The sequence below is a fragment of the Cheilinus undulatus genome, linkage group 21 (genome assembly GCF_018320785.1).
Source record: "Cheilinus undulatus linkage group 21, ASM1832078v1, whole genome shotgun sequence".
Lineage (NCBI taxonomy): Eukaryota > Metazoa > Chordata > Actinopteri > Labriformes > Labridae > Cheilinus > Cheilinus undulatus.
In genome coordinates this window covers 33,381,770-33,398,194 of record NC_054885.1, presented here as the reverse complement: position 1 = coordinate 33,398,194, position 16,425 = coordinate 33,381,770, and the positions used below count along the sequence as shown (strand labels likewise).

The window sequence follows — 16,425 nt, the reverse complement described above, 5'->3', positions numbered from 1 at the left end:
ATACAAGCCAATGTTTTTGTCTTAATTTCATTGACAACAGAGTGGGCAGCATGTAGGCTGGGACGTTTTAAGTTTGACCCTGGAGCAAGTTGGAGGTGGAAATGAAGTGGGAATGAACATTTCGAGGTCAATTTGAAAACATTTGCTCTGCTGGGATGGAGAAAAGAACACATTTCCAAACACCTTTTCAGGAAATGAAGCGAAATTTCAACAGGTTTTTTCTGTTCTGCATGTTTTTATCCTTGCTTTTTGAATTTTGTAAGTATCTCATAAAAAGGGCTCTGAAATGTCATGAAATCACCCTGGACATGAGTTTGATTCATGCATTGTTTTCAGTGTTCCTCAGTGTTTTATAGTTAAGGTGGTTGCCCTAACTACACGTGCCCTTTGCCCTGCCTGCTGCTGTAGAGAAAACACTCAGAGATGAGTCAAATTTCCCTCTGTGTGAGATCAAATCAGAGCCTTAAATGTTGAGTTTTCTAAATCCCTATCCTGTTGCTCATTTACATGAAGTGTTCAGAATAAAAGTTTCTTCCCTGAACGGAGCGATCGAAGACAACCGGAAGAGAAACTATTCTCATCTTTGTCATGTGTTAGGAAGCTAGACCGTCTCCACACATGTGGATGATGAATGGAGCCGCTTACAGTTTTGGACTATTGAATATCTGATTATAGCAGTGCTAATTCTGTTGACTGAAAGTGATCATCAAAGACTCTTTCTTAAAACAATTACCTTTTTTGGTAAGATTAATGATAGGCAAATGTGGGTAAAAATGGAAGCAAAAAAATTGGATCAAAATGTCTGAAATTGGTTATGAAAGGCATAAAAGGGTCAAAAATGGGCAGAAAAGAGGGTAAAAAGTGGGTGAAATTAGTTAAAGGTAATAAAACGATGGACATGTTGACTAAACCATTTGGAGGTAGGTAGTGTCAGACTTTATTGCCAAGCCATGATGATTAAAAATGTGTAAAAATGGGCCAAAGAAGTGGTGAAACGTGGTAACAGAGTGTCAAATGTGGGTAAAAAAATAGCAAAAATGTGTTCACAGAAGGAAAAAATGGGATAGAAGTGGCTTAAACTGGTTAAGAAAAGTGTAAAATGGTTAGCAAAATGGTGAAAAGCAGGTAAAAAGTGGGGGAAATTGGTTAAAGGTGTCGAAGATGACAGTGACTAAATCATTTGGAAGGTAGTGTCAGACTTCATTGCTAAGCCATGATATGCATAAACTTCAGGATACCAGAGAATAAAGTAGGAGGGACTGTAATAATTTTGAGGGGCTGATAGTGGCATAAATGGGTGAAAAGGGCGCAAAGGGGTAAAAAAAAAATGGGCAGAAAAATTTTGAAATGTGGCGAAAAATTGGTTAAAAGTGTCAATAAAGAGCAACCAAAAAAATTGGTGGAACGTGTCAACATGGATTATAGTGGCAAAATTGGCTAAAAATGGCAAGAGGTGATAGTTTAAGTAGTAATACGTGGCGTTGTAAGTAAAATTAGTTAAATGTAGCAAAAACAGGTTAAAGTGGTAACAACATGTTACAAAAGGCACAAATTCTTCGTATTTGGGATAAAAGGGGCAAAACAGTGTTGAACATGTGATTTTAAGTGGCAGGAAAATGTAATGTGAAAATCTGAACCCAATAATAGTTTGACACACTGTTCAGCTCAAAATGAAGTAAGTGTTAGCCAGCATGCTAGCACCAATGCTACTGATCTAACACACATGCACTGATATCATCATTAAATCACCGCTGGGCAGGGCCCTTTCTCTGGGATTTTTGAGGCAGAGCCAATTCTTTGGGCGGTCTGAATGACAACAGAGCAAAGTCCATTTTTCATGGTAAACCACTTATAGTGTTGATACAGGTCTAGCACCCACCACTGGTTAAAAAAAACATTCCACTTTGAAGAGTTTGTGTTAATAAGGCTAAAGTTTAATCAGGTCATTAACTCCAATAAGCAGAGAATGAGCGCCATGAGAAATAAACATGTCTGGGTTAAGCTAATGGACAATATTACTTTAACCCCAGTGCAATCTTACCATTCATTAAAAATGCAATAAAATAGAATTATAACTCTATTAATACATTCATATTAATGTTATAATTAGTTTTTAGCAGCAGAGAACATCCAGTCCATGCCAAATCGCACTGTATTTACTATGCATTTGATAAACTTCAGATTTCAGTGTCTTATTTTGGTTGTGGTTGTTTAGCAAAGGTTTTTAAGCTTTGTTCCAAGGCCTTTTATTCAAATATAGTGGGAGTAACTCGTTCTTGGTGTGCCTTGTAAATATAATTTAATAAAAGTAGTTCAATGGAAGGTTGTGAGGGTGTGAACAGATGAATAAAGTGACTGTAATTCACCTTTAAGGCATATGAAGCCATCTAAAGGTAGAAAACATGATGAACTGAGAAAAACTTTATTAAGGGGATCTTATGATGGCACATGAGACAGGAGATCAGCTGGTTTAGAATCATGTATGACCTTTGAACCAGAGCAACGAGCAACCACATTCAGCAAAGGCTGACCACAGGACTAGCTGGACCCCTGACAAGCCCAGAGAACAGGCCCTCTGCAGTGCTGACATACTGATATCAGTGCATGTTTGATGTCCCTTTGACAACTTCTGCCCATTTTTACCACTTTTTTACCATTTGTTTCCCATTTCTGCACCTTTTTGCCCATTTTTGCGATATATTCTTTGCCACTTGTTGCCTATTTTGCCTCGTCTTGTTGGCACTTCTACCCATTTTTGCCAGTTTTTTTTATTTTTGTTACTTTTAACCCATTTTTACTGTTTTTCACCAATTTTCTTGATTTTTTCCTGTGTTTGCAACCTCTTATTTGCTATTTTTCACAAGCTATTTTGCTGTTTTTACCACTTTCCACCCATTTAGCTGGGTTTCACCCATTTGTCTTACTTTTGTCCATGTTGACTTCTCATTTTTTGCGGGGTTTCATCCATTTTTACCACTTTAAACCCATTTTGCTGGGGTTTTTTTCCAACCTTTTTTGCCCATTTTGCCAATTTACACCTATTTCTGCCCCTTTCCAACAACTTTTTAATCACTTTTTTTGCTGTTTTTGCCGTATTTACCACCTCTAAGTCATGTTTGCTATTTTTCACAATTTTTGCAACTTTTAACCTAGTTTTGCCTCCTTTTGCCCATTGTGCTCCCTCTGTTATGGCGCTTTAATCCAATTTTGCCTTTTTTTTTGCTACTTTTAAACAATTTTTGATTTCTGAAACCCATTTTGCTTTTTTCACTGATTTTGCTTTCTTTTGGCCCATGTTTCAAACTTATGTTTTTGCTTGTTTTCACCCATTTGTACAATTTTTTTCCTATTTTGCCTACTTTTTCTCTTTTTTGCCTCTTTTCACAATAATTGAAATATTCTCCATTAAAGCGGTCTCACTTTTCCTGCTTTATTCTCTGGCATCCTGACATTTGTGGACATCGTAGCTTAGCTATGAAGTCTGATGTTGCTTTTTCTGTTTGTTTAGTGTTCAGTGTCCCCATCCACATTGTTAACAATGAATAAAGGTAGTTCTGTTTTAATAAAAGGGGTTTACATTTAAAAGTATATTGTTCTACAGTATGAATAAATGTGGATGTAAAACTGCAAAGAGGATCCAAGTAGTGCTAGCACTTCTAATCTCAGCCATCCCCAGTAAATCGATTACATTGATTACTTGTTTGTTCAGTTTTAACTGTTTTCTTAACCTCAGACTATTCAACTTTATTAGATTAAACATATTTTTATTCAGACTGAAATTAGTCACAGAGGAACATCCATAATGAAGAGGACAGAGTGACCAATCATGGAGTCATGCTCCTAGCAGGCCTAAGCTGAGAGTTTCTGACTCACTCTGCCCTAAATACTCCTTTCTTTCTGCATCCACACCTGCAGAGTGTCTCTGAACATTATGAAAATGACAAATGGCACGGCGAAACTTCAGAGCATGGATAAATCACTCTGAGACACTTTTCTGCAGAGCTTTTTTATTCCCTTCCTCTCTGCCTCTTCTCTTTTTTACTGAGAGAGATGAATTTATGCTGGAGCTGCCACCAGCACTGCTCCATCACCGACACATAAACACAAGCACACACAGGGATGCTATAGTGCCTGTGGATTAGGAGTAGGATGGTCGGAGGAAAAATTTAGAGACAAATTCAAAAATAACAGTTCCATCCATCCATCCATCCATCTATCATCCATCCATCCATCCATCTATCATCCATCCATCCATCCATCCATCCATCTATCATCCATCCATCTATCATCCATCCATCCATCCATCCATCCATCCATCAATCCATCTATCATCCATCCATCCATCAATCCATCTATCATCCATCCATCCATCCATCCATCTATCATCCATCCATCCATCCATCCATCCATCCATCAATCCATCTATCATCCATCCATCCATCAATCCATCTATCATCCATCCATCCATCCATCCATCTATCATCCATCCATCTATCATCCATCCATACCTCCATCCATTAATCCATCTATCATCCATCCATCCATCTATCATCCATCCATCTATCATCCATCCATTAATCCATCTATCATCCATCCATCCAAGAACCCATCCATCAATGAATCCATTTATCTACAAATCATCCATTGATGAATCCATGCGTCCATTAACCAGTCCATCCATGAATTCATCAATCCATGAATACTTTCATCTATCCATCCATCCTTCCATCCGTCTGTCTGTCCATCCATCCATTCATGCATCCAACCACCCTCTCTTCCTTCCTTTCTTTCTTTCTTTCTTCCACCCATCCTTCCCTCTTTCAAACCTCTTGTCCTTCATCCTTCTATCCTTCCTCTCTCCTTCCATGCACCCTTCTTTCCTTCCTTTGCTCCTTCCTAACTTCCTTCCTTCGTTTCTTTTTTCAGTCCTACTCTCCATCCTTTTCATCATTGATTGTTGTCCTTTCTTCCTTCTATTGATACTTTCTCTCATCCATCCGTCTAACTAGCCCTTAGGGATGAGAATTTGGGAATTCACAGTAATGTTAGTGCTGGAGGCCTCATATTTGCTTCTGATCCAAACTTTAAGCTGCTTGTTTGTAGTTGGAGAATGAACAGACCAATTAGTGTCATTTGAGGAGAACAAAGTTGAAGTTACAGGGGAGGGAGAAGTAAAATTATAACAACTGTAATCCTGTAAACCATCGTTGAAGACCTTAGCTTGGCTGCAGCTTTAGCTGCAGTGTTTTTTATTTAAAGAAGAGCAAAGAGCCAAACCAAAGGCTTTTCCTGGTAAACAAGATGGTTTTGCTCTTCTCCTGTCAGGCTTGAGCAAATGTTTCATTTACTGAAACATTGGCTCTACTGATGGTGACCAATCCTGTATTGAGAGAACATCCGCTTCCATTGATAGTCAAGCTTTCTACCTGCTGGGTCAGGAGGATAGCGCTACTCAGCAGTACTTCAAATGTCAGCACAGAGCTCTGTATTTAGCAGCATGAACTGATGGGCCAAACTTTATTGCCATTGCCAACAGGAGAGGGATTTTTCCACAGGTTACTTTGACATAACTTCCATATCTACAGTCACCTTTTCCATTATCACTTAACTCCTCTCTGGTATCATCACAGAATCATCTGCTGCTGAGGATTAGATGTGATGCTAGACTGCCTGTTGTCTGTCTGTTGTGGTTTGTACTTCTGCTGTAAGTGCAGGAGGTCAAACATCAGACTAGTATTCCTATGATGTAAGTTTAACCCTGTATATCCTGCATTGCAACCTTTTGGTTGTTTTTTATGTCAGAGTGCTTCTCTGGTGCATGCCAGGCTAACAAAGTTGGATTACTGAAGCCTAAAATATTTATCTATTCATCTCGCTGATTTGTTTCCAACTGAAGGATAATTATGAAGTAGTTTATCTTTCTGCATTTACAGTCCAATCTCCTGCTGTTTTTTTGGACTTTTTGTTCAATTCTGTAATTTTTTCAACCAATGACCGTCAGATTGTCTGGCAAGTGTGACTTATCTGGCAGAGTCAGACACAAAAAAACCACAAACACAGTGGAGAGTGAGCACAAAAGTGCAGAGGAACACGCAGGCAGCCTGACAGTAATCGGAGCAGACAGATTGTGTGAGAATAAAAAAGAAGCAAGAATGAGGATTCTGAAATGATGGCAGAGAAAAAAACTCCAGTTTGGGTACACAGAGCGAGAGCCGGACTGAGAGTCAGCTTGTGATCTGGCTGTCACAGATGTCCACGCGTTTGCTTTGTCCCTGCAGATCTGCAGCACTGTCCAAATGTAAATGCCAACGTCGCCGGGGTGGGAGTAGCGTCAGGTGTCATGTCAGCCGTGTCACGCTGAGTGACACCCTGGTAGGGCCAGATCACTGAGACCAGGGTGCAATCTGCAGCGTTTGAACAGAATGTAAAGAGCCCAGAACAGTAGAGATCATGCTGTGACATTTTTTTGTGTGGGTGTTAGCGTAGGAGAGCACATGCATGTAGCGTGGGGTCTGTTTTTCTGTCTGTGTTTTTTTGTGAGTCCGTATGAGGCAGGCTTGTCAAAATGACTTTGAGGTTGATTGATGCTAATTTGTATGCACATTTTCTTGCTTACTGCCTCTGTCTCTGTTTCTGTTTGCCAGACTGCTTGAGTAAAATGGTAGAAATGCTTCACAGCCATATTTTTATCCTGATTATGATTTCATAAATATGTCATTCAGTATCCTAAAATGCACATCAGTGGAGGCTTATTACTGATGAGGTAGTGTTACAACCCTCAAGGCCTATTTTGCATGAAAATCCAGTCTTTGACAACACTAAAAGTTGTACCATTAACTGTTACTTTAAAATTGTCTTCTCCATTTCTCCCTTTCTTCTCTCAGTTTGCTGTTTCGTGGTTCACAAACGCTGCCATGAGTTTGTCACCTTCTCCTGCCCTGGAGCTGACAAAGGACCTGACACAGACGTAAGCTCTTGAAACTTCACTAAAACTCTTTTTTCACTTTATTTCATTCCGCTTTTTCAACACCAGACACCTGACTGCATCTTTTTGCACACAAAAGCACACAATGATAAGCATTGTTTGGCTTCTGCAGACAGTAGGGATGAGGAAAAGGAGGACATGTGTACACTATAGTGCCAAAAGTATTCACTCACCCATCCAAATAATTGAAATCAGGTGTTCCAATCACTTCCATGGCCACAGGTGTCTAAAATCAAGCACTTAGGCATGCAGACTGTTTCTACAAACATTGTTAATGGATGGGTCATTCTCAGGAGCTCAGTGAATTCCAGCGTGGTACTGTGATAGGATGCCACCTGTGCAACAAGTCCAGTTGTGAAATTTCCTGGCTCCTAAATAGTCCACAGTCAACTGTGAGTGGTATTATAACAAAGTGGAAGCAATTGGGAACGACAGCAACTCAGCCACAAAGTCATAGGCCACGTAAAATGAGGCGGTGGGGTCAGCGGATGCTGAGGCGCATAGTGCACAGAGGTCGCCAACTTTCTGCAGAGTCAATCGCTACAGACCTCCAAACTTCATGTGGCCTTCAGATTAGCTCAAGAACAGTGATGGAGAGCTTCATGGAATGGGTTTCCATGGCCAAGCAGCTGCATCCAAGCCATACATCACCAAGTGCGATGCAAAGCATCAAATTCAGTGGTGTAAAGCACACCGCCACTGAACTCTAGAGCAGTGGAGACGTGTTCTCTGGAGTGACAAATCGCACTTCTCCATCTGGCAATCTGATGGACGAGTCTGGGTTTGGCAGTTGCCAGGAGAACAGTACTTGTCTCACTGCATTGTGCCAAGTGTAAAGTTTGGTGGAGGGGGGATTATGGTGTGGGCTTGTTTTCAGGAGCTGGGCTTGGCCCCTTAGTTCCAGTGAAAGGAACTCTGAATGCTTAAGCATACCAAGAGATTTTGGACAATTCCACACTCTCAACTTTGTGGGAACAGTTTGGGGATGGCCCCTTCCTGTTTCAACATGACTGTGCACCAGTGCACAAAGCAAGATCCATGAAGACATGGATGAGAGAGTTTGGTGTGGATGAACTTGACTGGCCTGCACAGAGTCCCAACCTCAACCTGATAGAACACCTTTGGAATGAATTAGAGCAGAGACTGAGCAGAGACTGGGCACCAGGCCTTCTCGTCCAACATCGGTGTGTGACCTCACACTTCTGGGCAAATGGTCAAAAATTGCCCATAAACACACTCCTAAACCTTGTGGAATGCTTTCCAGGAAGAGTTAAAGCTGTTATAGCTGCAAAGGATGGGCTGACGTCATATTAAACCCTATGGATTAAGAATGGGACGCCACTTAAGTTCATATGTGAGTCAAGGCAGGTGAGGGAATACTTTTGGCAATATAGTGTATCAGAAAAGTAGAAATCAATACATCCAGTGGCCTGTATCCACTATTTTTAGCTGATTTTTAACTAGAAAACAGATCAGCATAGTCTGTGCTTCTATAAATTTGTCAGCTCAGATGTCAAAGAGACTGAAAAGCTAAAACGATGAGGTAAAAGCAGCAGAGCAGAGTTTAAACATTTGGTGAAAGACGGATTCACCGCTGAGTCAAAGGATGTCAAGTCTGTTCCTCACAGCAAATGAAGTTCAACAGGAGACTAAAACTCCTCTTTGTGCAGTTTCAGAGGGCTAAACACACCTCTGATAGAAGTTAGTGTTTGACTTTTTCACTGGAAGCACACATGAGTACAAGACAGGACAAAAATGTGAAGTGAAGACCCCATAGTCTGACCTTTTAACTGCATGCTTAAGGCCACAACTACTCCTCTCCGCTTTTATCAAATACCCTGATTTAAATTCACTATATTGATTTTGTTTTGTCTTAACATGCTCCTCCTTTGCTCAGAGTTCCCAAGATGTGAATTGTTTTTCCAACTCTAATGTGTTCGGGGCATTTGATTTGAAAAGCACAAAGTTTTAAAAGCATCAAATTTGGCAACAGGCTAAATTGTTGTTTTAAACATCGTTATCTGTCAGCACTGATTTTCACCAACGTGCATCTCTGGATGAAGCTTCTCTCCATCGTGTCTCCTCCATCTTCATCAGGCAGAAAAATCCATCCAGACTTACCATTTCATAACACTTAAAAACCAGCGTATCAATAATGAATTATGAGAGCCAGTTTTGCAATATATCATCCTATTGATTTCCTGTTAAAGTCAACCATCTACCTGCAGTGAATCCCACATGGAGCTCTTCTCTGCCGCTGAATCACCGTTTGCCTCCACACATCAGGTGTAATAATGCGCTCCCTCATTTACCCCCGAACTGGTGAGAGTGGCGTTGTTTCAGCATCTAACCTCCAGACTCCCTCAGGCTGCGGTATATTCAGTGACTGTGACCTGGCTGTGACCTCAGTCTTCCTCCCTCCGGTCAGGGACAGGATGTGTCCTTGGTTAGGTAAGAGATGGAGGTCGAGAGCAGCCTGCACTGATGTGTGTACTTAACATGCAACAAGCTTTCTTGAGGCCATCATGACCAGCGACTGAATATAAAGATAAACGTCCTGAGCCATGGCGGTCTGCAGATGGAGATGAGTTATTGATGTTCTGCCTCCTCTGCTAACCTAAACTCATAGCAGTACACTGTTTTGGTTTGACAGTTGTCATGCTAGTTTATGACTTCACTTTTGAGCTTCTGCACCTGTGATGGCCAGGCTGGGCGCCATCATGTTTTCAGATTTTCCATGTGTAGGTACAGATGTGTGAACGTATGTTGTCTGGGACACTCTTGTGTACGTAATATCTCAGGAATCCTTTGAGGGATTTTCTTCAGACTTTCTAGAACTTCCACCCTTGCTCAAAGATGAACTGAATGCAATTTGGAACATAAATGTCAAAGGTCAAGGCTACTATGCTCTTTTTTTCCTCCCTTGTGTGTGAACATATCTCAAGAATGCTCTGACTTACAGATAAACTTGAAACATTTATCCTCTAAATGTCAATATTTTTAAACATATACTGCTGCCATTATCCATGTTTTTAGGATTCAGTCATTTAAAACAAATCTGACAATCAGCAGATGACTGGGAAGGGTCTGGCAACATTTCTGTAATTTGAACAAAGTCTGCCAGTTACATTCATGAAATAACCACAGTGCAAAAATTACAGACTCAGCAATAGTTCATACATAAAAAAGACAAAGATCAGAGGTCTAATCTGGGATTATTTATAGACATGTTTTAGAATAAGTTACACAATGGTGGATTACTTAAGCTTTGTAAGCTAAAGCTAAAGCTACATAGCTATGCTAGTTACGTAATTAACATTACAAGAGCCAGTGTAGCTGAGTTAGCTTTAGAAATGTGAGCTTTACCAAATGTAGGAAAGGCCAATGTAGCTACGTAGATTACAAATTTAAATAGATTACATAGCTGCTTTGTTATCATTAGCTACGTAGCTACATAGCTCAGTTATCTTTGGCTTAGTTTGCTTTAGTGACATGAGCTTTAGGAAATGTAGCTAGAGCTAATGTAGCTAGGTAGATTACATATCTGTTTACGTCACAGAGCTGCTCTATGATCTTATCTTTAATTAAACTCGCAATTATCTATGGCTAAGTTAGCTTTCTTAGCATGAGCTTCATGACATGTTGCTAGAGCTAATAGATAGAATACATATCTATCTTGCTTTATTTGTCCTAGAAAATGTAGCTAGAGCTAATGTAGCTATGTGGATTACATATCTACATACCTCACACAGCTGCTCTGTGAGCTTATCTTTAGTTACATTAGCTAAGTAGCTACATAGCTCAATTATCTATGGCTAAGTTTGTTTTAGTAATGTTAACTTTAGGAAATAAAGCTTAGCTAATGTAGCTACATATATTATGTAACCATGTAGCTACATTTGTTTTATCAAATGTAGCTACAGCCATTGCAGCTGTGTAAATTACCTATTAACATATCTTAAACAGCTGCTCTGTGAGCTAAGTTTTAGTTAAATTAGCTAAGTAGCTACATAGCTGAATTATCTATGGCTTAGTTAGCTTTAGTAATGTGAGCTTTAGGAAATGTAGCTTAAGCTAATGCAGCTGCGTAAATTACCTATTTACATACATCACATAGCTGCTCTGTGAGCTTAGCTTTAGTTACATTAGCTAAGTAGCTACATTGCTACTATTGTCTATAGCTAGACTAGCGTTAGTATTTAAGCTTTAGCAGACGATGCTTAAGCTAATTTAGCTTTGCAATTAAGAACTCATCTCACTTATCTACGTAGCTCATGCAGGTAAAGGAGCTACATACGCTATGCTTGCTGCATTCGACTGTTTTCATGTTTTCACAAGTTTCTCTCCTGTAAGCAGACTGTTTACTCAGCTTTATTAAACATTGTGTTATCAGGTGTTACAGATGAAGTTTTTAACTTTCAGCGTTTGGTATCCTAATCCTAACGCTAAACAGAAGTTTAATCTGGTTTTATTTTGAAAGTTTTAGTGTATATTTCCTTTCTGATACATATTGTGTCTCAGATGATCACTGGGAAACAAAAATGCTTCCACATGTCAGATTTAAAAGTTATTGGAGCCTCCACAATCTCCAAAACTTGTCACTCTGTTCTCCCTTGCCATATTTAGCATCCACCATTTTTGCACTGTTAGATCAAGGCAGCGAGTGCAGTGCAAAGGATGATGGGTATGCAAGGGTTAATGGTAGGTGTAGGGCCCATTTTCCTTTGCTGTGCCTCACTAAAATACTACAATTTTTGGTCTGAAGACCTGTCTTTTAAACTTTCCCATCCACAACGACATTGAGACGCTTCTGGCACTGCGATATCGTGAAGTTATTGATACATTACATCTCTAGGTGATAGTTCATCACTGTTTTGATTAAAAGCATGATTGTGACAGATAGAGGAATTTTGGAAAACTGATTAACTTACTGGAGAAAAAAAACATTTTTGTAAAGAATAGTTATTATTCATGCAGGTCCACATAGAGCTTCAGCATCATGTTCTCCTCTTCCTGTGCCCTATCTGACTTTCATCATCATCTTGTTATGGCCTCTAAAGGAGCTGTCATATTGTCTTTATTCCTTACAGTATGTGCTTCATTTAAACACTCATATTGTCCACTGTCTTTTGATGCTAATCCCAATTAGATGCTAATTAGACTTGCTAATGAATGTTCCCGAGCTAGGCCAATTAGACACACCCACATGGTTGCTATTAAAAGAACATCAGTTTTTTCTTTAGTTGACATCTTTACTGACTTAATTTCACCTGTACTCACTGTAATTGGGGTGATTCTCTCCTCCTTGTCATGCTTTTTTTCTGTTAGAAGTTGTTAAAATGTTTAAAAAGTCAAAGCCGTTTAGTGAAGTGTTTTATCATCTTAAATCAGAATGGTCAGTCTGTATCTGCATCTCCTCACCCTACTTTCTTTCTTTAAGCCTCATTAGATCGATCTCATGCCGTCTGAGACCCATCGTTCATTTTCAGCATGGCTCCTGTGCTACCTCCTCATTACTCAGCCACGCTTCTCATCAATTCTCTCCATCTACCTCCCTGCCTAACTATTTATCTCTCTCTCTTCCTTCCTTTTATCTCACACTCACAAACGTACCTGGATTTCTTGCTTTAAATGCTCATTGTGGATTTTGATCCGCCTGTTTTGTGCCCATTACCCGCCGACTGGCACACGGTGAATAGAGAGCCCCCAAGGGGTGTAGCTCTTTCAGTTCCAAATAATGATACGGGACGAGCTCAGACACAAACAGCTCCCCTTTTTTTAAAGAGCAAAGAACTTATTTTCCTCACTCTTGGCAGTTTTTTTGACACTTTTATCTCACAAAACCGTTTCTATGCAGCAGAGATAAGTTTGCCTGTGGGAAATTCTGTGTGTTGGTGCTCAATGCAACATTTCTCTGCAGTTTTCCAGAGCAGACTCGACTCTTTCTGATTTCTTTCACAAACTTTGCATCTCTGAATTAGATTGTACATGGCTTGTCAAAAGTTAAATTTATTGTGATTTTTAACGCCAACACCAAGCATAAAGTCTGCAGGTAATACGACCCCAATTCCCAAAAAGTTGGAGCACCATGTAAAATGTTAACAACAGAATGCAGTGATTTGCAGATCTTAAAAACCCATATTTTATTCACAGTAGAACACAAACAACATATCAGATGTTGAAGAACAGAGATTTTACTGTCTCCTGAAAATTCTAGCTTTTTTGTAAATGATGGCACATCTCAGAAAAGAAGGGACAGGGCCATGTTAACTGTTGTGCAGCATCACCTCGTCTTTTAGCAAAAGTTTGTAAATGTTTGTAAATGAATGTTGTCCCGTTCTGGTCTGATGTGAGCTCAAGCTGCTCAGTAGTTCTAGCTCTTTTTGTTTTATAATGCTCCAAATATTTTCTATTGGTAAAAGGTCCATAAGCCAGGCAAATCCAGCACCCAGACTCTTCTATTGTGAAGCCATGCTGTTGTGATGTATGCGGTATGTGTTTTAACATTGTCTTGCTGAATGCAAGGCCTTCCCTGAAAGAGACGTTGTCTGGATGAGAGCATATGTGGCTTTTATCTCATTTATGCTAAACGTTAAATACGGATACGGACGGAGCCTTCTGTCCACGTTCATTTCGTCCATATTTCTGCACGTTTCCATAAAGCTTACGGATATGGACCAAACGGAGCAGTACCACCGGAAACTGTGGGGGCAGTGTTGCTGTCACTACCCGATACGTAGCTCTAGTGAGACACGAAGAAGAAATAACAGTGGCAGAGTCGGTTAGAAACTGATTTCTGTAAGCATTCCTGAGGGCCTGAAGATAACCTGAATCCAATATTGAGACACATTTCTCTGGATTCTCTGAATCTTTTGACAATATTATGTTCTATAGATGGTGGAATATTCAACGCCTTTGCTATTTTACATTGATCACATTTTTCAAAATTGTTCCTCAATTTTTGAATGTGATTTCTTGCAGGTTGGTGAATATCTGCCCATCTTTACTTCTGAGAGACTCTGCCTCTCTTAAATGCTCCTTTTATGCCCAGTCATGTTACTGACCTGTTGCCAATTAGTTCTGAAATGCTGCTCCAGCTGTTTTTCATTGTACCACTTACTTTTCCAGCCTTTTTGTGACCCCGCCCCAACTTTTTTGAGATTTTTTGCTGCCATTAATTTCATGAAATGCTAAAATATCTCTGTCCCATAATATGATATGTTGTGAGATTTTCAAATGATTGCATTTTGTTTTGATTTACATTTTACACAGCGCCCCAACTTTTTTGGAATTGAGGTTGTAAAGTAGACGTTTTCCACTTTATCCTTATTACAGCAGTAAAAATGGAAGTTCTAGATTATGAGTGAGAAGAGTAGAGTTGTTACAAATGTGCATGTAACAATGGTGATAGGTAGTTCATCAAAGTGTAGGAAGTTGTGGATTTTTGGGACTATTTTTAGCATTTTTTCATTAACAGCAGCATTTCTCAGTCAAACCCACAGATTTTTGTGGGACTGACTGAGAATAAGCTGCCTCCTGCAGAATGAATGAGCACACAGTGCCACTCTTTTTTATTGAGTCTTTTTCATAGTGATTGTACAATGATGGAGCACTATGGCAGGCATACACGCAGACCTGTCCTCTAAATGTCAAACGTAGCCCTGCAACAATGAGTCAATGAATCCATTGATCGTCCCCAGAGTGAATAATGATGACTCACTTGTCCATCCCTCCCTCATTCTCACCATCTCTTCATCTGCACTCCTCCATCTCTGCCTCTCACCTCCTGAATCAGTCATGACTCCCGGGCTCGGACATCGCCAAGCTTTGCCGCTTTGCACTGTGGGATAGGAGTGACCAAACCTGCGTGCGTGAACGCGGTCATCAGTGCAGCAGATGTAGGACGTGCAGGAAAGAGATGTTCACATTAGCTCTGAAGGGAAAAGTGCTCACTCTCCTTCTCTTCTGTTTTTTCATTCAGCACACTGTGAGGCGTGGGAGGTGAATAGTGCGGTATTATCAGTCAAGGATCATTCTGGAGCTGCTGAATGAAGGTGATTCATCCATAGAGAAACAAAACAAGCGCTCCCTAACTGGGTTACATGGACATAATAGGCCTGGATCTTTGACCAAATCAAGCTCTTTCAAGATTCACTTTTTTAGCTTCATTTCAGGGACAGATTTGGTGGTAGTTACTGAGGAGATTATGCTTTACATGCAGTTACTCTCCTTGGCAAATCCTCTTTGCAACCATCTGTCTTTCTCCCTGTTCATTAATGACACTGCTGCAGAGTTTGCATGTGTTTCATGTATTTTAGATTTTGATGGCTTTTTTCATCCCAGCTGCATGTGTCTGATTATCACGAGCCTTCGCTTTCATTTCTCTAAAACATTTTTAATGTGGAAATGTGTGGATTGTTAATTCCAGGCTTGATCTAACAGGCAGCTGGTTGAAATTCTTGAGAGTCAAGGTTGTTTCTGCAGCCTGCTAATTTATTGTCTGTCCTTTTATTCTCTCGCACAAGTCAAAAGGTTTTCTTCCCACAATGCAAAGCATCGTGTCTGTGAAGCTTCTCAGTTATTCAGGTGGTGGTAATATTTGGTTTGATGTGGATGTGCTTGGATGAAGGCCAAAAAGCCTGAAAACATCTAATTTTCTCTCACCGGAGCGACCCGTAACAACCTTTTCTCTTTTATCCGCCTAAGACTCTGCATGTACATGAGGACATTACATTTTTACTTTGCTACAACAGAGTCATCATTTCTGCTATCAAGTTTTGGTATAATTGTCCAGTATGTCCAATGAAGTTTAAGTAATTTGTTTGAAATGTTGGGGGGATTTTTTGTGGAATTTTCAGTAATTTTTCATGGAGTTTTATTGGAAATTTGTTTGGATATTTGGGGGAAATTGATGGGATTTTTCAAGTACTTTCAATGACATTTGAAAGATGTTTTTTGTATATTTTTATTTAAGGTTTTGGGGGAAATTTGCTTTGGGTTGTATTGTCTTTTTAATGGAAATTCTGGACATTTATTTGTATTTTTTTTTTTTTTTAAGAATTTGCATGGAAATTGCAGGGAATCTCTTGGGATGCTAGGGGATGTGGCTTTGAAAGTTTCAGGCTTTTCATGGAAATTTGAAATGAGAATTTGATTTAAATCTTTTTGGTGTTTTCATGAAAATTTGGGAAATTTATTTAAAATTGTTCTTTAACATCATTGGGATTTATTCAATTTAAAGGCAATTTTCATAGGAATATGGAAATTTTTGGGTACATTGTTTGATATCAGATATTGTTTAAATGTGCTTGGTTTTTTTTTTTTGTATTTTCATGGAAATTTTTGGGTAATATTTATTTCAGAGACCTTCGTTGGAAATTTTGAGGTAAATTTGCTTCAAATTTTTTAGGCTTTGTATTTAAAATTTGGGAAATACATTT

General features: G+C 39.5%; 1 protein-coding gene across 3 annotated transcripts in view; it reads left to right on the top strand.

The window, feature by feature from the left end:
* Positions 1 to 16,425, top strand: part of prkcab (protein kinase C, alpha, b) — a 191,653-nt gene that overhangs the window by 64,103 nt on the left and 111,125 nt on the right. For 2 of the 3 annotated variants that reach the window (XM_041777820.1, XM_041777819.1), the window contains exon 3: positions 6,885 to 6,967. In XM_041777820.1, coding sequence (XP_041633754.1) covers positions 6,885 to 6,967 — 83 coding nt within the window. Of the gene's footprint in view, positions 1 to 6,884; positions 6,968 to 14,966; positions 15,040 to 16,425 lie in introns of those variants that run through there. The other variant, XM_041777821.1, reaches the window with a different exon arrangement.